This window comes from Varanus komodoensis, unplaced genomic scaffold (assembly GCF_004798865.1).
Source record: "Varanus komodoensis strain SLA01 unplaced genomic scaffold, ASM479886v1 scaffold43, whole genome shotgun sequence".
Classification (NCBI taxonomy): domain Eukaryota; kingdom Metazoa; phylum Chordata; class Lepidosauria; order Squamata; family Varanidae; genus Varanus; species Varanus komodoensis.
The window spans coordinates 3631149-3652730 of record NW_025335985.1 but is presented as its reverse complement, the minus strand read 5'-3'; the positions used below and the strand labels follow the sequence as shown (position 1 = coordinate 3652730).

Genomic DNA, 21582 nt, shown 5'->3' with positions numbered 1-21582 from the left:
CTATAAGAAGCCAAAGGGAATCTGCAGCAAAATGTTGCCATATAACTTCACGGCAAACAGTGAGCTAGTTCTATCCAGCTAGCCAAGTCTTCCCCTGGCATAATGTACCAATAGGGACTGAAGTCCGCCCGTTCTTTCTCCCACTGCCCTTCTCTATTTTATTTTTGCAACAATCACTCAGTGCACTATGGATCTGGGTGACCACTGGACACGGTTACCACTGTGTGTGCTCAGTGTTCATTGGGTTGTTGAAGGGAGGCAATTACCACCTTAGGGTTTTTTGTTTTGTTTTGCTTTCCTTTTGCTAAAACTTCAGGGTCCTCCCAAACATGTGAATTTATCACCCTCTTGTTTCTCAGTGATCATATTTCGGCTTCAGCCCTGTTTAAAACACTATGATAAGAATGATGCAGAAAGAGAAAGTCACTCTATTGACCTGCCAACAACACTACTACATTTTGCTGCTAAAGTTCTGAGCATCTTGAACAAAATGTTTCTTAGCATCTACAGAGTGTTTTTAGGTAGGAAGCAACTTTGCATTGGATGGTGTTATTTAAGACTTTAATTGCATTAGAGCTCATGCAAAGTGCCATTTTCCCTCTGGGAAACAACTTTAAAAGCATAAGAACAGAGTGCTTCTCTGAAGGGTACTGTGCATTGATTTAAGCAAACACATATTCCAGAATGCAGGTACATAACAAAAACACCCAAATGCTCAAGTCTTTCCCTTTAGCTTGTACCTACCTAGAGCTTCAAACTCTGCTGCCTTGCTAAACCAGCAGGGCTCCCTTTGTTCAAGTTAGACGTAAGATTCTTCTTAAGAAGAAGAAATCTTAAGATTTCATCTTCAAGATGGATTGTAGGACATCTATTTTCACTTTTTGGGCAAAGTGGTAGTAGGGTTTGGATGAAAGAAGCAAAAACAATGTGCCCATTATCACACAGTGAGTCAGGGATGAAGTGGGAATGGAAGCTTGCTTTCATACCATTTAAAAATGCCAGCATGTCACCACAGAAAACACATGGGTGCTCCCACATATTTGGGCTCAGTTTAGCTAGTCCTTTGCTCTTGGGGATGCTTGTTTATAGCCAGTGGCATCAGACTGCCTAGTCAGCCCGATGGGAGAGAGTGGCACACTAAATGAGTATGTTTTTCTCCACATGGAGCCAACTTTGATTCCCACTGAGTTAAGGGCAGATTGTGCTCACATAAAACAAGCTTGCGTTTTAGGCTCAGCATCAAGCAGTCAATCATGAGTGGAGACAAAACAAAGCTGGCAATTGTTAAAAAGTATTGCAGTTCCGATTGGGAGCTGCAAGGAGCTGATCTCTAGACTGTATATTATCAGTAAAACAGAAAATAGAAGACTTGCCATGTATAGCTTAGGTCTAGTCTGATGTATGGTTATTTCATAACATCTACCCGCTGGTGCTATGGAATGTAATAATTTCTTTTTCCCTTGCCCTTAGCACGAATCTGCTTGGTTAACCACTCACACTTCTTTTACTAGTCCCATTGTAGTCGGGGTCAAATATCTTTCTTTCAGCAGCAATTTGTCCTTGGTCAGGAAGGGATGAAATGAGTTTAAACCATTCCACTGTGTGAGTGGCAATTAAGCTGGACTAAAGGTTCTTATTCCATGAATCACCAAAAATACCAGTCCTCTGTTGGTGAGATTGTGTAGTACTCTCGAAGAAAGATATTCTGACACTTTTAAAGGCAAATGAATGTCTTATGCTGTCTTCCTTTCTTACCCATCCAAGTATTATGCTGACATTCCAGTATGCTTAAGAAAATGGCTTATTTCTTACATTCCCTACTGGCTATCCCATTTTGTCTGTTCTCTTCTAATTATAATCATTTTGGTCCCAGATGTTTGTGCTATGATAGCAAAGAAATCTTGCAGAATGTGGTATTGATTGCAGAATTCATCTTTTTAAAATATCAGATGTGAGGTTGTTTGTTTATAGCTGTCATAGCTTGTTTACTTGTTTTAGAAGTATGCAAACAATGTCTGGTAAAATCTCAGGAGCTACTGAATACAATTTTAGTAGTCACAGAGTGGACCTTTAGTGGTCTTCTTGCTTCTGCCATGACTTGCAGAACATGCATTATGTAACACATGAAAATAATGTAAAATTGTTATTAAGCATTGTATAAAGACTAAAAAGGGGGCATGATAATTAGCATCTGGTTAAGAGAATTGGTAGAAATTTGCATATTAGATTCAAGGCTACTGAATTAAATTGGTGCCAACAGTGGTATTATTATTAAACTATTATTTAAAACAATAAATTGTAAGCATTTTAGGCACAAAATTTGGGTTCCTTCCATGCCAGAAAGGAAAGAGAAGTATCTCAGATTGACAACCCCCAAGAAGGGATAAACTTCCAACATACCATGGAAAACAATGAGCTGCATTTATGGATAAGAATGTCACAATTGAAAAATAATAAAAGCCAGTGTGTACACCTGAAAAATGTATACCACAAGGCCTTCTTTAAAAAAAGTTTCAGTGGACACCTTCTAGCCAAAAGGAGGCCCACTAATGTCAGTGCAGGAGTTACATTTCTCTCAATAAAATGAGGTTGTGAGACTACGGAATGCTTAACTTTGCTTGAATTGTGCCCCAATGGTCCAAAAGAAATGTAATGCTTTTAAAATATGATTCTCCATAGTTACGGTGCCAGTAGGACCCAGTATATTAAATAGACACATGCATGCTTTGGATAACATTGATGCAAGTATTATTATTTAGTTCTTAGTGCACACAGTCCTTTCCATCTCTCTCCTAACAGCCCAGAAAGAATACAGGCAGAGCACAGCATAATCACTAGATCTTTTGAGTGAGAAACTCTTTCTTCTTAAAATTGAGCTGGGGGCTGACTCTTTTGTGTTCTGAATGTAGACAGGCACTCAAGTAACCCCCCCCCCCAACCCTGAAGCGATTCAGTCGGTGAAAAAGCTTTACCATTTAATTTTGTTGAGTTTATTAGCTGGCTTAGAGATGGGGTGGCAGGGAAGAGGAAGGGGGTGAGAATATAAAAGTAATAGGGGTATAAATGGGATGCAAGGGGACATGCCACACAATCTCCTAGCCTTGGGAATATGGCAGCATTCACCTGGGCCCTCCGTGTCCTGAAAGATTGTGGGGGTGGGGGAATTGAGCTAGTGTTGGCCCTGAGGCCCTCTGTGTCTTCAGAAGCGGCTGTGATGTTTGTATATAACCCCCCTTCTGACATACTAGTGTTATGTAGAGGTGAGGGTCTTGGACTGGGACTGGGGTGATTAAATGTTTCAAGTCTGCATTCAGCTATGTAGCACATGGGTTATTTTGGACCAGTCACAGACTGTCTCAGCCTAACCCTCCCTCTTAGGATAGCTGTGAGGATGAAAGGAAGAGGAGGAGGATTAAGTGTGTCGCTTTGGGCTCCTAGAAGCAAAGTCAAGCTAATAATTACACCAAATAATACTCAAAACATGTGGACAATGGGAGGTATATGGCAAGATGGCTCTATGTTCTCTTCCCGCATTCTTTCAGTGCTTAGGAGGGAGCATTTGAACCTACCTAATAGAGCATGGAATTGACTCAGACCTAATCCACCTAGCCTATTCTAGTCTCCTCTCCCTGGCAAGGAACTCTCTGTGGTCTCAGTGACTCTCTTCATGGTTCCAGACAGAGTTTTTTCTGGCATCTGCTGCTTGATCCTTTTTTAAATTGAAGTGGCTGAGGCTTGAACCTTGGCTGTGGGGCATGGGAAGCATGAGTACTACCACAGCCTGTGGTCTCTCCCCAGTTTTCCAAGGGCTTCTTTTTTCATGGCTGAATAGCTCTGGATTTCCTTCTGACCTTTCCAATGAAATTTCCTTAAAAAGACAAGGCAAGGACAGTTGTCCCTAGGCACTACAACCAGCAAACATGGATTTAGTACATGCTTCCAAGAATTCCTTGCCCTTGGCTTTTACTGGAGCCAGCAACACTTTCTTCTTTAAAGGATCTTAGGGCTGACTCACAAGGCTTAAAAGCCTCCTGCCAAGCAAGCCACCAAATTAGTCTAGAGGCTTCCTACTGAATAGCATCTCTGCATTCAAGGGCTTGAAATGGTTGGTTTTGTTTACTGCAACCATTTACTTCTCTGCAAATAACCAGCTGGGATAATTAGTTCAATCTTCATCTTTTTGTTCACACCTGGTTGTCCTTTTCCATTTCCCTTGCTGTTTTTCACCCCAATGAGCACTGTATTGAGTGTTTGCCTGATTGGCCTTACATGTTTACAGATGTTACAGTTCTGCACTTCACTTTTGAGCCAGAGTTCTGGGGGAGGGGGACCCTATCGGTAGGGTGGGGATGGAATGACACACAGTCTGAATTTACAGTAATTATCGAAAACTGTCATTCTCCATTATTTTCTCTACACACAGAATGGCTTCAGTTTTATCACAACATCAAGGCAAAGGCCTTCTCTGTGGTGCTGTCCTTCTGGAAGGACCTCCCCTCTGTTTGATTATCCTGGCCTTTCCCAACCATCAGCTTACCTAAGTGCTGCTGTGCCTTTTATATGATGGATTGTTTTGTAATGCAATATAAAACCAATATAAAATCAGTGTAAAACAATAAATACACTACTTTAAAAACATAACAATGTAAAACAGAGTGGTAGCAGTAAAACAGAATAGTGGCATTCTGTTCTATAGTAGCATGATCAATTATAACACAGGGAAAGCCTGAATGAATGAATAGGTTTTCAAGAAGTTTTTATAGCTCGCTGCAATTTCTTCCACATAAACCGCTCATGGCGGAGAATGTTTGAAATGGTGAATGTCATTTACATGCCATTTTCTGATGACACACTCCTCCTTGTGGAATGACCAATAAGGCCCCTTTGGAAAATGCCATTTGGTGTATGTAAAGAAAGGCAGTCAGCTGGGTAACCTGACCTCAAGCTGTTTAGGGCTTTGGATGCCACCACCCAGACTGTGAACATGGCTTGGTAGCTCATAGGCAGCCACTGCAATAGTACATAGCTTGGTCCACCACCCAGCACCCTGGCTGCTCCATTCTGCACCCACTGCCTCTTCTGATGGAGGTCCAAGGAAACCCCCACATGGGGTACATGCCTGTAGTCAAATTGTGAGGTTACCAGATCATAAAGTACCATGGCTAGGCTACCCCATTCAGGAATGGGTATAGCTGAGCCACCAACTGAAGTCAGTAATCGACTTCAGCTCCTTGTTAAACATTGCAAATTTAGATTTCCCTCTGCTATTGGCTCAGTGTTGGATTTAGCCCTGGGAAACCCAGTTTGAAATTGATGCTGAGTCCCCAGTCCCTTGTTTTCTATGCCTTTATTCAGCCTGGAGGCTCTGAATGAGTAATAAAAGAAAGTGCCTCTGAACATGTACAAAGAGCCTATCCTACATGTTTTTATGATCAGAAGGTGTCCATTGCATTATGTTTAAATAGGTCATTTGATTTTGTCACAGATGGCGACATAGGTTAGCTCAGGCATTTGTGGCTTATTTATAGCAGGTGTAACTGGCAGAGGGGCAGGAGGGCATCCTTCCAGAAACATGGACCTAAAAGCAACACACACACACACACACACACACACACACAGAGTCAGCAACTCCCCCCCTCCCCCTCAGACTACAGCAACAACACTTCCCTAGATCTTGAGAAATCCACCCACTCCCCTGCCAGCAGGAACCATTCTTTGGAGGGCTTAAATGAGCAATGCCAGCCCTTTAAGTTTCCAATTAAAAATGCATTTTCTTGAAAAATTATAGCTGGGTTTCGACACCCACTACCGTCCCCATGCCCTAGCCCTCTAGAAAACATTCCAAGAAAATTAAAATAAGGGTTGTGGAGAGGAAATTTTAAAAGGTTTGCAGGAGAGTCAATCATTAAGGGCTCAGAATCTATAAGTAACGTTGCTACAATCTTTTGGAAATTCTGGCTCTTTCTCAACCCATAGTACTTTCTGTATTAAAGAAACAATGATGTGTTGATGTTTTAGGTGTATCGCTTGGCATCCCAGATCTAGTGGGCAACTCTGTCCCTGTAGGTTGAGGATATTGTTGCAAAAATAGTTTAGAGACCCTCCCAAAACAGGTGTAAAATTTCAGGCCCATGGGCCCCATCTGGCCGTCTGGGGTTTATTTATTTATTATTTATTTATTTATTAGAACATTTCTATGCCACCCCTTGCCGAAGCCTCAAGTTCCTTAGAAGGCCATGTATTCCTTTCCTTGGGCTGTTTGGTGTATTTCTGCCTTTGTGCATTGTTTCTCCCTCTCCTTGGGCTTAGTTATTGGCAGGTTTTTCAGCACAATCCCTTTTCTCTTTGGCCCCAACTAGCACTGGAATGCTTTCCTCAATGAGTTCTTCAACCTCTGGGGTGAAAGGCCAAATTCAACAACCCTGTCCTAAAGGGACTTAGCAGCAGCCACACTTCCTGCATATATGGGGGATGTAGGGAATAGCCATGTGGCCGGTAGGTTATTTTAATGGTAGAGTTAATAAACACAAACTAGAGGGGCACCCAAGGCAAAAATAGAGGGTGTTGCTTTACTCCCATGTATGTCTATGCTGAATGACCGGTGTTCCTGGTATCAGTTGTCACCCAACTGGGAGCACTGTGCTTGAAGCCAAGAATGGCAATTAGACATGGGTCTTGATTTTAACATGGCTTATAATACAGGTAGCAGGAAGGTGGCGTACTCTTTACTTTGAGATCTAAATTGTGCTGTAGGGGGTCTTAAACATGTCTACCACAGATGCTTTGCCATAACATTTTATATTGCATGTATTTATTTATTTATTCGATTTATATGCCACCCCACTGGCCATAGGCTCTCTGGGAAGCTTACATCATGAATTTACCTAGTGTGTCATACATGCACCATGATTTAATTTTTGGACTACATATAATAAGGATGACATAATGATAATGATAATAATTTGTAGATTAACCAGCCAACATTGTAATTGATTAATCTAGGATAACACAATTTTAATATAGGTGGTACTTACTCATTTTTTTAGGTTATTGTGGCTCTAGTGCTGTAAATATACCAAATCTGGAGTGCCATTTGTGTGCCATGAAAAGCGAAGTCCCACTCTGAAAGAAGGAATGTATTTCCATTTCTCTGCATGGCTTCCTGCTCTGACATTGATTTTTAATGTTAACAATCTAACAGGAGGAAATTCCACTTTGTTTTTGTATCAGGTCTGAATGGACTGTTCAGTCACTCCTGGTGCAAAGATGAAGCAGAATAACTGCTCCTTCCAAGGGACCGTGCAATGCATCTGCCTGAGCCAATGAACTGGCTTGGCTCTGTCCAGTTTAATGGTGTGCTCAGAACAGTGACTCACACAGACATTGATGGGCAGGCAACTCTTCTTGAGGCAAATGTTTTTCACACTCCAAAGTGGGCCTTTCTGAGCATAGCAATAAATTGTGCCTTCAATTTTAATTGAGAAAAGTCAGCTATCAGAACACTGTTCTAGTATGTTACTTTAATAGGATATAAAAAGGCCTTGGTGCCAAGAGTTGTGTTCACATTCTGGCTTCTAACCTGTTTTTCTTGCTACTTGTCCTGTCTACTACATTATTTAGAATTATTTGAGAAGACAGAACAGCCAATTCTTAGTCTATCAACCTGAGGCATTTCTTTCCAAGTGAAGATACAAGTGAAGATTAATAGTTGTGTTGGTTAAATTGTTTAAAAGTATTTGCTTTATTAGACTGTTTTTAATTAAAAGTTATAATGTAAAGTCCTTTAATTATGAGAATAGGCAATAAATGGAATATAACAGATAACAAATTATGTGTTAGTTGGTTGCTAATAATGTAGGAGAGGATAAGTGCACTTCAATCTCACTGATTTGAATTTAAGAGACATAGATGGTGATGCATAGTGATGTTTCCAAAATTTGCAATGTCTTGGTCCGTATTACAAGCCTTGGCAACTTATACAGCTCTCATTCAGACTGAGACAAACATTATGGCCTGGGATCTCATCTCTGGCTCAAGTTATAATTCAAGCTATAGAAAAACACCTGCCCTTCCTCTTCCCCATTCAACCCATTGGCTCTGAATTAGTCTCAAGAATAGATTTAACTACTGGGAGCAGGAGTAGGGGCAGGAAATTGAGTGAAGGAAAAAACTTAGTTTGTGAGCCCATTCTGAACTGAACCATGTAGCAGGATTGGTTGGCCATCAGTAGCAATGACAAATAATAATACAGGTATCTTTTGAGGCCCTATAATTTATGAAAGTGATTATCTCTTCCAATGAAGATAAATGGAAAAGGTCCTAATCAGATATAAGACTTAACTTTTTAAGTTTCATTTGGATGGTTAAACCAACATTAGGCAGTGGCTGCAAACCAGGATACATAACTTTGAAAAGTGTAGTGTACATTAACTATTGCTAATTTATTATTTCTGCACCAAACAGAAAGGTAGTTTTTCTACCACTCTTTTCTCCTTGTTTGCAAAGTGATAAACAGTTCTTGCAGGTGTCTCCATTAACATACCCTATGGCAGCAGGGCTTCTTTCAACAAGTTAAACCAAGGTTTCACTGTAAGTTTGGAATCTTAACCAGGTTTAAAGAAACAAGCCAGAGTTAGTGCACAATATCATAGAGCTGTGAGACAGAAAATCTTTCAGCTGGAGGCCCAAATTCCATTTTGGTTAAGTTTTTGGCAGCCACATTCCAGGAATAAAATGTCAAAAATACCAGCATATTTTAACTTAAAGCCTTTACTGCCAATAATTAAGGCTTAGTAAAGGCAATCATGCTTTTAGATTGTGGGGTGGGTAGAACTACCAGGAAACCATCCAGGAATCAGTAGTTGGGAGAAAGGGGACATTGCTTGGCAGAGGAAGTATAGCCATCCAGGGAACCAACAAGGATCAAATTTCATCCCCAGGCCTGCAATTCTGCCATCCTGTGGCAAAGCTTGATGCCTGCCCTTGCCTTTCAAAGTGCTTAATATCACTTAGATTACACCTAGCTTGGAAATTGTTGGTCCATATATTTTTGAGACACAATCGTTAGGCTCGTAAAGGCTCTTTCCTTTCATGTATTGTACCTCTGTGTGTGGGGATGGGTCAGTGGTGAGGGAATGATATCAGAAAGTTTTTAATTCTCTATTTTAAAAATGGGTATGTGCTGACCTAGACTATTAGTATATAGTAATGTGAACAGTACATAATATACTTACTATTTGAGCAAAGCCTTAGTAGTTAGTTAGCAACTCCAACAGAGTTGGGATAAGAAATAAGATATTTTACTGTTGGTTTAAATCCTTAAATAAGGATTTTTCTCTGATCCATTGTTATATTTGCACTTCATAGCATTTTGCTGCTTTCAAATTACTTCATTTGCATTACCTCAATAATTTTAACAACAGCTCTGCAGGATGGGACAGTAATATTATCTCTACCTTACTGGTACAGGGACTGAGAGAAGATGGCTTCCTTAAGGGTAGCTAGTGACTTCATGGTAGAGGCAAGCTTTTTTGAGCAAGGAACCCCGTGGTTCCCAGCTCAAGAGTCTTAGCTACTGTGCCACATTGACAACCTCCAGGCACTACTCGAAATGTAATCCACCAACATATTTTGTCAAAATTAAAGGAACCTTGTAACTGATTATCCTATGATGCAGACTGCAGTTGAGGCTGTCTAGGTTAGCTCAGAGGAAGTCATGGGGGTTCTTCTCTTTGCTGAAGCAAGGGAAATCTGGAGTTGTGTGTCAACCATAAGCTGGAGTTCTTTGGAAGAATAACGAGGGATGACTGTCGCAAATAAAACCAAATTGAATTAACAGAGATTTCTTGGGTCATGTTTCTGCAAAATAAGACAGCTGAGGGAACACAGAACTTCTGACAGGTTCAGGCAGGGGTGACTAAGGCTTTAAAAGCGCCACTTTTGCTTGTTTTTGGAGCAGGGGCTCCCAGGGGCTGCAGTGCTCTACTGTAGGCAGCTGTTAATAAATGTGACTTGCCAGTGGATTAAGACTCTGAGCAGGTTTGACTTGCATGTTGGATTGACAGCAGACTTGCAGGAGAGATGGCTTGTGAAAGGCTGCTGAACAATTCTTTGATTATAGTCACCTGGCTGCAGAGTTGGGGACACAGCTGACTCTGGGGCGCAGAGTTTCTGTATTGCTTAGCACGAGGGAGTTATTGATGTCAGAATGTGTTCTTTAAAAATAATCATAATTTTAAAAATCTGTAAAACAGTTTAGAGCCTTAAGCCTACGTCTCCAGCAGTTCGGAGTCAAACTGAAAATAGCTCTCTTGGGGGTATATTATTTTATGAAACTGGTGTTTTTCAAAGTAAAGTCTGCAGGCCTTTGAAACAGGGTTCTTGTTTTACATCATAGTGATGGCTAGGGAGGTATATTGAGTAAGTATGACATATGTAGAAGTCTGAGAAAATTTAAAGCCATTTTATGACATTAGCTGTCAAATGGCATGCACCGCCATAACTTGATCATGATCTCCTACTGCCGAAAACAGAGTGGAGAGAGAAAAATGCCCTTTTTAAAGACAGGAAAGTGAGCCTCTGTGAATCCCTCTGGGTGTTCCCCTGTCAGGGCCAAGCCATACCTGGATATTGACTAGGAGGGCATGTGCTCCGGCCCAGAGTCATTGAGTTCAGTTGCTGGGATTGGAGCTGAATTGGAAGCTGGAAGAAGTGGGGCTGGTTGTCCAGCAGGCAGATACCACTGGTCTGATTAGGCACAGGCAGAAGGCCAGGATTCTTGCATTTACATGAAACCCACCCAATCCAGAGGCTCTATACTGCTGGTCAGTTGCAGTGACCAGTGTTACACCCATCTTTGCACAAGGCCTGGACGTACACAGTTCATGCTAGCCCATCCGTGGAATCCTTGGCTCAGGTCAAGAGGTTCCTTGGAACTTGTACCACTTCCTCAGTGCTTCCTTGACGTGGGCTACAGTCCTGTAATGGAAATATATGCAGGCCGCCTCGAAGGAGGTAACCAGAGGCTCTTGGTCTGACTGAAAAATTCAGGAGTAGAAAGGTTTTGGCAAGTGTTTGGCCAGCCGTTACATCCATAGTGCTGTGGTCATACTGTGCAACAGCCATGCCAGGTGGGCAGCGGGCAAGAAGGCGAGGAACCAGTGAATTGCTCTACAGGGTCGGTAATTCTACGTTTGGTATTACTCAGAGCCAATCCATTCTGTTGCTCTAGCTCTTTGCAGATGCAGCTGCTCATTTTGGCTATGCACGTCAGGATCATAATTCCATATATGGAAGATGTCTCCTGGTGGCATTGTAAAAGGCAGTCGTACAAAACTTCCTTTCTCCCTCTCTGATGAACTAACTAAATACATTTTGGCTTACAGACTTGATCCCCAGTTTAAGTCTAACACTGACATAAATTCTGAGCATCTTCTCACCTTTAACAAAATTTAACATGCAAGACACACTGCTTTAGTAAGAAACAGCTCTATTTTCTAGGAATGGTGGTGGTAATTGAAAGCTCAGATGACCTTCAGCTCCAGCAGAATATCAGAGCAAAGCCAGAACATAGAAACTATAGCAGCTGATACTGTACTGTCTGACCACTGAGTTCTCCCACTGAAGTAGGTTTGGGAGAGACCTGGCATGTATCTAATGAAAGTTTGCCTAGGAAGGAGGAAGTCCTTGAAGAAAGGTGAGACATGAATGGAATAAATACTATCTTCTTCTTTTGTGGGGGTGGGGTATCACTGCAGCAAGAACTTGGTATCTTTGCAAATCAGGCAGAAAATGTCACTAAGCATACAGGATAAGTATATGACTATAAGCACGCACAGAGTGAATAACTTCTTTGGAACTACCTCGAGTGTAGGCATGCCTCCAGTGTCCTAGCAGACTTCCCATAGAAGCACTTACCTAACTTACCTAACACAAATACAAGATGCATATCTAGAAGATTCCTGCCACATTTTTTATGCTTCAGTTTCCTCTAGGAAATGAAGGGAAAGTCTTCTTGCCAGGAAAGGATTGCCAACTTTTTTTTTTCTGGAAGGGCTCCTAGGCTTTTGACAGCTGCCTGACACACAGAAATTTGGCATGTGAAGTTTTTCCTGGCAAGGGGGTGAAGTGACAGAAAAAGCTTCATCCATTGTATCTGTAATTGTCAGGCTAAGTTAAAGGCAAGGAAGCAGGATGGTTTAAAATGAATGGTAATGCTACTGGCAAGAAATAGTTGGATTTGCTCTAGGAAGGGTCATCTAGACATTTAAGTGCAATCTGAAGTGATGAAAGGCTGAATTATAAGGCATGCATGGAAAGAGGAGTTTTTTTAAAGGCAACCTTGATACAAGGAATATTGTGTACTTTTATGTTTGTTTGAGTTTGTGCTTGACAAAGAATAATACATGTCAAATGTTCCTCACTTTTAATATGTAGGTGATGCTGGGGAGTCCAAGTCTTCATTAGTATGTGTTAATGCAAAGTTTAGTCTTTGTTTGTTTTCTGTGCTGTATGAAAAGATGAGATCATGTTTTTGTGACAAGGTGCATCATTGACTTGGTTTGCATAACAAGACAATGTGTTTTGGGTAACTAGTCATGGTAGGCTGTTGTGCCATGTGGACCTGGATTACTTCCTGAGGCTGGTTTGTTAGGGGCAACAAATCACTCTGACTGCCCATTGCTTATTCTAGTTATTGCTGTATCCATGGTGGGTTGTTGTATTGTTCAAACCTGGGTTAACAACCCCAGGGAAGCGGTGAGTGAGCCATTTAGCAAGAATGGCAAAACTTCTTTGTTGTTCTCACTGAGCTTGCCTGTGCGTCTGCCAGTGACAGCCACCCCACTTGATGCCCGAGTGGCCTGGTGGAGCAACTGTCACTGGCTCAGGGTCCCCCTGGGTGATTGCAAGCACATTTGTGACCACCTTAGTGTTCCGCACCTTCTCTCCACCTTTGGTATGGAGATTGCGTTTCATCATTTGAGTTGACAGCCTGCTCCTGCCCCTTCAGGATACCCAAATGACAAATTGGAGGTGCTGCCACTGATTTGCAGTTTGTTTGTTTGTTTGTTTCCGTTCTGTGCTGCTTCATAGCCAAAGCTGTCTGGGCAGTCTATAATGGTGTATGAAACAAAACAACAAAATAGAATACAATTAACATAAAATAAAAATGTTGAAAGAATTTAAAATTAATCTTAAATTGCTTTAAAATACAGTAAAAAAATAAAATAAATAGACCCAGCAAGAAGAATCACCAGGAGATTCCCCTTAGGCCTCTATTTATATTTTTGTATCTAAAATATGCACAAATATTTTAATAGTTTAATTGGTTGTGCAGATGTTGAAATGCACACATGGACATTAACCCAGGGAAGCTGTAAATAGGGTGTGTTTTTTTGAGCTGTCAAGGGAAAGAAAAGTCATCAGTGACCTTTGCTCAGAAAAGGTGATAATTCCTATCTGGAACAGTGTCCATAGTTGGTCTCTGCTGTACTTCAACAGTGGAGAACTCCCAGGGCATTGCTCAAGTGAGGTTCCTCATTTTCATCCAATGCTAGTTACTTCTGTACTTCCTCAAGGCCAACTAAAAAGAAAAAAAGAAAAGAAAACAAAAAGAAATTACAAAACTATTTGTGCATGTTTGGGGAACACATGGATGGTAGACCTGCGGCAGCCCCTCCAATTCACTATTTGAGCACTTTGGATGGGCTTTTGCTGGTTAGCAACTCTGAGATCACAAAAACAATCTCTGAAAAAAGTGGGGAAGCTATAGTGAGCAGAAATGGACTTGTGATTGGGGAGAGGAGGCAAGATGGGTCCTGCCACAGAGGACCCTGAGAAACCTGCAGGAGGGCTAAGGGGGAAGGAGATTATCTGTCAGGCATACCATGGGTTGTTTGCTTGCTGTAGGTTATTTGCAGGATTAGTGTAACTAGCAAAGCCATTCATGGTGTTATGTTGAATGTAAGTTTAACTAAAAGGACTTACCTGTGCACAACTGTAACAGTTTTGACACCCTGACAGTCCTCCAGTGCTCTCCAGTATTTTCCCCAACCTGGCTAAATCACTTCCTAGCTTCTCAAGGACCCCTTCCCACTTCTTGCTCATGCCAGCTTAGACTCTAGTCTAGCAATCAGTCTCAGCTGAATTGATAATAAGGATAAAACAGGAGTTGACTATTTTAAAGCGATTTTTGGCAGTAAAAAGATTTACCAAGTGGGAGAACAGAGAAAAATTTATAAGATAGCTTACGTGAAATGTGAAAAGCAATAATACTGTGACTGATAGACCAGAGTTATGGGTGTTGTGACTTGAGGGTGTTTGCCAGTTTGGATTAAGAAAAGCAGAATGTTGAACAAGTTCTTAAGCAGAAGAGATTCCATCTTTGTAGAATCCAGTGTACCAGAAGATGAAGTATCTTGAGCCATGGTCTCTAGATTTTATTAATGGAAAATGCTGTAGTTTTTTGCCTGGCTTATTTTCAATAAAAAGTTTGCTTACTTTTCATTGTAACTAAACAATTTGAACATGACTGTTTAAGGGGCCAATAACCAAGACTGAGTGAAAATGTTCAGGATTTCTGACTCCACAGGTTTCTTATTATGATTTCTGTTCTGATTCTATGAAATGCTCTGCATTTGGAATGGGCAACAATGATGATTCTCCAAAGAATAAAGGCAATCTAGGCTAACGGAGCATTGGAAGGGCTATCATGTACATTAGAGTAACAGCAGTCGGAGAGCTCTCATCCCAAAAATGGGCAAGTAGAGAGAGATTTTGATTTGTGGGGGGGGGGGGGCAGCTAGACTTTGAATACCAACAGGTTGTATGGTAATACTTTAAGAGAATTATTGAGTCATGTGCCATTGGGAACATATGCCATTGGGATCATATGACACCAATTTGGATACAACTGGATTGGTCTATTTCTGAACAACATTCAAAAAGGGTTGCTTGAGTTGTGAAACAGGTGGTGCCAGTGGCTGCTCAATGGTGGTGCCATTTTTTATGGGATTCTTTCTTCAGAGAGGCTTGCATGGCCACCTTCCTTATTTCAACACCAAGCAAAGACCTTTTGTTCGCTGCTGTTTCTTAAGTTCTGAGTTGTTAATTGTTTTGATCTGTTGCTTTTGATTTTTGGTCTTGATTGCCATTATTTGATTTTATGTTGATCTCATGGTGAGCTGCTCTGTAGATCTTTAGCTGAAGGGTACGAAACTGCATACAATAAATACATAAATATATGCATAAAACCTGTCTGCAGATTATGAATATGATCATCTGAGATTTTTGTAGGCAAAATACCTTTCTTTCACGCAAGACAAGTGATGGTTGGATAACAGCAATGCCATTTTAAAAAAGAAAAAAAAATCCAGAAGACCATTTACTTTAGTGCAGTGTGATCAGATATATACCACACCATAATCTCACAGTAGGATGAAGTCCTGATTTATGACCTCACCTTGTGAGATTGCCCTCTGCTTAGTAATAAAGCCGAATCCTGTCGGTCAGACTTCCTGTCCACCTTCATAGGGCTCTCTACCATGTACACTTAAAAAGTAGTAGATGATTTTATATGATACAGGCAACTGAGATGCATCTAAAATGTATGCATTTATTTTGGTATGAGATGCCTACACTGCTTTTCTGTTGATACTTCCAAGGCAGTGTAGAATTCAATCATAAAAAAACACATTCAAGTGCCTATATTAAAAATCATAAAAACTAAACTACAGCGAAACCAGTGTAGCATATCCACTACACATTCAGCGGTAGCAGGATAAGGGAGAGGGCTGCCTTGCAACAAATCTACACAAGAAAACAAGCCCATCAAAACCTTTACAGTTTCACCAGCTATTCTATCAAGTGGTTTTGATCTCAGAGCCCCAAATATAATTACCATATATTCATATTTTCCTCTGACAGCCCTTCAAAGAGATGTAGGACACACTGCCATGCAAGCAGCTGGGCTGCCAGTGGTCTGTCCTTCTTAAAATGAGATGAATTTGCTTTTTTAGCATAAGTCTTGTGCACTACAATGCAGGACATTGCAATTTGACCACTGCTGATCCCAGGCCAGAGTTCCAAAATCCTTCACATCCGTTCATTAATGCGTGCATTCATCTTTTTTTGACCAGGGTTCAACACATTTTGACTGACCTTGGGCCCTGTGCTTTCCACTACAGACCCTAACCCTTCTCCCAAAAGGGAAGAGACAGCTGTTGAATCTGAGGTGTCAGTGTGCTTCAATGTGCATAAGCCCTCTCACCTTCCCCATTTCTGACCAGAAGCACTTCATGCTAGAAAAGCTTGGAAAGCAGTATCGCATCTTAGGGCTTTTGGGCAGTTTCCCAAGGTCATGAAGGGCTTCCATTCTTGGGGCAAGGGTGGAAATTATGCCTCTTAGCAAAATAAAGAATGGCAACTATGTGTTGTTGTGTGCCTCAGCTCTTGAATACTATTTTAATTCTTTCTTTGCCTTGCATGGATGCCTTCGTGATCAAAGGAAGGATGCTTCAGGATATTTAATGTGGTGTTGTTGTTGTTGTTGTTTTGAATCAGCAGTTTCCTATGTTATGGCCAAGACGAACCCAGTAATTTCTTCTTGCTTTTCCTTTTGCAGGCTCTCTACAATTCAATCAAAAATGAGAAACTTGAGTGGGCAGTGTAAGTATATTGTGTGGAATTAATGAGTTCTTAAAATGATTCATTTGATGGCATTCCTCTTCATATGCAGGCAGCATATGGAAGAGATTTGAGAACTTGCAAAAATCCACCCCAGCAATCCTGGGGAGCAATCCAGCAAGCCCAGTTCATTGGTCAGTCTTTTCCCCCTCATCGGACAGTCTTCCTTCAATTCATGATAGGCAATATAGACTGGTAGTTGAGACTGAGCTGCAGTGGACCCACAAAGTCATCAGTTTCAATCCCTTTTCAGCCAAGAACTCATTAGGAGAGCCCTCCCCGACCTGGTGTGCCTCAGATAATTTGGACTATACTCCCATCATCCCCAGTCAGCATGACCAATGGCCAGGACCATTAGGAATTGTAGCCCTAAGCTTCTGGAGGACAGGCACCAGGGAAAGATGAATGCATGCCTTAGGCATGTCGTCATTTCTGAGAATCAACCCCCCCCCCCACCGCCCCCAGTGCAAGATGAAGATAATATTGCTGGCATGCCTTACATGGGTGTCGTAAGGCTTCCTGAACAGGAGGCAGTTTGAATTCTATAAAATGCATTTCCCCAAATGACGCTACCCAAAACAGATGGTTTTTCCTCCATTTAAAATGTGTGCTGAAGGGGTACTGTGTGTGTGTGTGTATCTAAACCCCAGAAAATAATTAAACCAGTATAAATAAGTCTACTGGATTAAAATTGCTGGTCTTTGCCTGGCATCCAAAGGACAGTGCAGGAGGCAGGCTGAGATGACCACCTCAGCTGGCAGATGCTGCAGGTAGGGAATTGTGGCAAGGACTTGAAGGGCGGAACTGTGTGGGTCATTGGCTGACCTTGTGATCCCCAAGGAAGGCTTCTACCCCCAGGTGCAGTAGAGGACAATTGCCAGCCCTAAAGACAAGACTCACCCACCAGTCCAATTGGCTTTTGTACATGGAAAGCAGGAGAATGTGCTTTTGTGGTTCTCCTCAAGCAGCACAATCTCTTGAAAAGAGCATTCCATAACTGGGGTACCACCACCAAGAAGACTCCTTTTCACAATTTAAATCATCATTTAAATAAATGCATTTAAATAAATAAAATTTCCCCATCTCAGAAGGTGGGAATACTCTTAACAGGCCCTCCACAAAGATCTTAATGTATGGTTAGCTGCATGTGTAGACCTTCAAGTTCTCTGCGTCCTAATGCAGGAAGGAATCTAAAACCAGCACATTGAATTGGGTCCAGAAGCTGCATGGGACCCAGTGTAGTTGCATAGGACAGGCACAATATAACCATAATGCTCAGTCCCAGTTACTCTACCAGCCACATTATGCTGCAGTTTCTGAACACTCGTCATAGGCAACCTCACATCTAATTCATTATGATAGTTCAGCCTGCAATATATATGTAAAATCTTTTCTCGGTCAGCTCTCCAGATAAACTTCTTGCAATTGAACCTCAGGGTAACCTCATTAATATTGCTGTCTCTCCTTCTGCCTTTATCTTGGCACAGTCACTGTTTGGGATTTACTGTTCTGAACCCCTGTCTGTATAAGCATAATATTTTGATTGTTTTGTGGGAATTTGTTTATTGACTCATTGGATACATTTATGGCTCACTTTTCCACCAAGGAGGCCAAGATAGTATTCATAATTCTTCTCCTCTCCATTTTATCCCACTACTATTCTATGAAGTTAGACTGAAGATCTGTGATTGGCCCAAGTCACCCAGTGAACCTCATGGCTGAGTCGAGACTAGAACCCAGGTCTCCTGGTCCCAGTCCAGCATGGCAACTGCTACGCCACACTGGCTGGAGGTTGCACAGCAGCAGAGTTTGGTGGTTTGTGCAACTGGATGTTGTTTCCGTTCTGTGAAGCCCTGGGCAGAATCTCCTTAAGCTGTAATGACACGCTACCATGTTAAACTGTATTATATTGTGCAAACCACATGTCTGCTCTTAACTCCAGGTAGCAGATAAGTTGTTAGCGATGAAAGATGGCTTGTAAAGGTGGAAGACATTTTTATTTGGCTCAGAAACTTCATCTGAGGGAGAAAGAAATTAAATCCTCTGTTAATCTATGGCAGCATGAATAAAACACATGCTTAGTTTTCAGCCTTTTATCTTTTAAGGCATTGTGTCAGAACTGCTGGGTTAGAAACACATCTCAGGTCAAGTTTCTTTCTGTTGGCTTGTTGTCTACTGTTTGCTTCATGATTAACTATGGATAGCTTGACAACGAACTGATATTAAAGATAATTAATTGCAGAAGGCCTAATGTCCCCCATTTCGGCTGCTTTCAGGAAGCTAACAATTGGAATTGAAAGGCAAACACGAGGAGGCCAGTGTCTGCCAAAAGACTTTAATCATCCCACCCCACTCCCCTCTGAATCCTCACTTACTTGATTTTCTTATGATGTTGGCGCGTTCTGTAACAAGAGAGTACCATGGATGTCATGTGGAGGCTCTTACGAATAGGGGATGTAATTTTAAATGCAGCCATGTTCATTGATAAGGAGACAGCATTTACAGGCTAACTTTGGCTGCTACAAGGGAACAGAAGCTTTTGAATTACACCTGCTAAAGCTTAGTGGTACACATGCACATTCCTGCACTATTGGAATTTGGCTGAATAAAAAATGACATAATTACCTGTTCTGTATTTCAGAGCCCCTTGCACTATGCAGTCAAAATAAATTACGGTGATGATAACACAAGCTAATTATTATTATTAATTGTTTTTGTCCCATTTTTGCAGTGTCACCAGTGTGTTTTGTGCCTTGCAGAATTACATAGGCAGAAGTAGACTTCTGCCTATGTAACAAAAGGAGGGAGGAGAGGTAGAGACAAGGGTTGGGATAGATAAATATAGGCAAATCCAGTTACCATGTTACTTAATTGCAGTTTAACTATAGGTGTAGCTGTGGTTCTTCAAGAAGTTTGCCTTTTATTATTACACTAATAATATTAATCTGTCGATGCCTTTGGCAATATGCAGTTTCCTCATTGTTGAAATCTGCCCATTACCTGTGTTTGAAAGTGACCGGAAGAACGGCCTCCATGTTCCTCAGTAGGTGATTCCTTCTGAGTGGCACTTCCTAGAGTGGCTAGTTTTCTGAGGTGGTACCATCGTGCACATGGTGGCACCATCCAGTGAAAAACAGCTATTTTAGGATGCCTGCATCATCCTGACATCTCTTTTCTGAGTAATCAGAAGAGGTGGAGAAGTGAGAAAGCAGCTGTGCAGGACACGAGAAGATGACAGACAGCAGATCAAACACTGCTAGCTGTAATATGTACTTTTTGAATGGAACTGACCAGGCGGCTGCTGTTCCCCCCAGCAATTCTATGTTAGGTGGAGCTATCAGTCTTCTAATGAAGGGGGGAAAGCTGCTTTGCAGTAGCCCAGTACAGAGGTGCTAGTGAAAACCTGTACATGTGGGACTTGACTCCGAGTTTGATGAGCTTCAGCAAAGGAGCAAGCCTTAGGAGCACCACACTCCTCTCCAGCTCTCAAGACGGAGCCAGGTGATTCTCTCAGTCTGCCACACTGTGGAGCAGTGTACTAAGCCATGAGGCTCTCCGGGATGCTATTCTGCAGCAGTCCTTGGAGAAATGTTACTTACCAGGGGCCTCTAGAACTTTGCACCCCAGTGTCTTCTACAGGAGGAAGGGGAGGGGAGATCCCTTCCCACTCCTCGTGGCTGCTTGCTAGTGTTGTACTATTGGCTGTGCCTAATGGCCTAAAGGGGTGTTTGCAGCCAAATTGCCTAAACTTTTTGTCTTTCACCCTGTCTACCCATGGTAGGCACCCCCTGAGATATTTCCCCATGGGGAAAATGGATTGCCCCACCCTTAGTTGAGGAGAAAGGAGACTTAGGGTATGGAAATGGGAGGCTAGAGGGTTTGGGAGGTGGGGGTGGGGGTCAGGCTGAATCTGACCTCAGTTCAGAAATAAATTGAGCTGCTACCCAATTGCAGAGAGGGGATTGCTTTGCTTTTGAGCGAATGTTGACCCAAACCGCAGGGGTGGGAAGAAGATAAGCCATCCCTAGATGGTCTGGAGAACCAGACCAGTTCCACTGCATTCAGGGATGCTTAAGGTTGGCATTGTATGAGGCATTTCTAAAGAAATCCCTGGAGGGGGCGGTGATCGTGGCATTATATAAGTACTGCACACTGAAGGGCACTTCTGGAATTACTTGGTGCTGTTCTGAGCAATGTATAAACATCTTAACATTTAGAAACTAGAACTGCTTCTCTTGATTGGGGGCAAGGGGGTTGGGGAAATGTGTGTAAGCTGACAAACTGCGAAGTAAATGGCTACCTTTTAAAAAATTAGGAAGGAAGGGAAAAACTGCAGAAGGTTGATTTACAATTCATCTATCTCATATTCCCTAAGCTGACAGAATTGCCACTAGGAAAGCTTTCTCTGGAGGGTGCATTCTGAAAATAGCTGAAAATAGCAGTTCCATTAATGTAGCCCCAGTCTGTGACTGATTTCAGCACACAGTGTAGGAGAGGGCATGTGGGCAGCTTTTACACAGCTGCGGCAGTGCCCCACACAACAGTAACTGTGCTTGTGTGTTGGCAGCACAAGGCTAGTTCCTTAGCAAACTAAGATTTGCCCCAGGTTCGATCTCTAATATCGCCAGTTTGGAAGGTTTCTGCCTGAAGAAGACCTCTGCTTCTACAGTTTGGTCCAGTTAAGGCCAGTTGGAGTAAGCTCGACTGGTGGAGTTTATTATGTGCCATTAGGTGGCGCCCCACATTGGGCCCTGTGCACTGTGGGAAATGCATGTGATGCCTGCATTTGTAATCAGAGAACACTGTTTGCTGGTGCTTGTCGATGTGACTTAGTAATATTGGAATGGACTGACTACTGAAGTGCTGATGAAGCCAGGGCAGCAGGGGGAACTTGCTGGC

General features: G+C 42.0%; 1 protein-coding gene across 6 annotated transcripts in view; it reads left to right on the top strand.

Moving 5' to 3' along the window:
• Positions 1-21582, top strand: part of PSD3 (pleckstrin and Sec7 domain containing 3) — a 164451-nt gene that overhangs the window by 115932 nt on the left and 26937 nt on the right. For all 6 annotated transcript variants that reach the window (XM_044443896.1, XM_044443895.1, XM_044443894.1 and 3 more), the window contains one exon: positions 16622-16665. In XM_044443896.1, coding sequence (XP_044299831.1) covers positions 16622-16665 — 44 coding nt within the window. The remainder of the gene's footprint in view (positions 1-16621; positions 16666-21582) is intronic.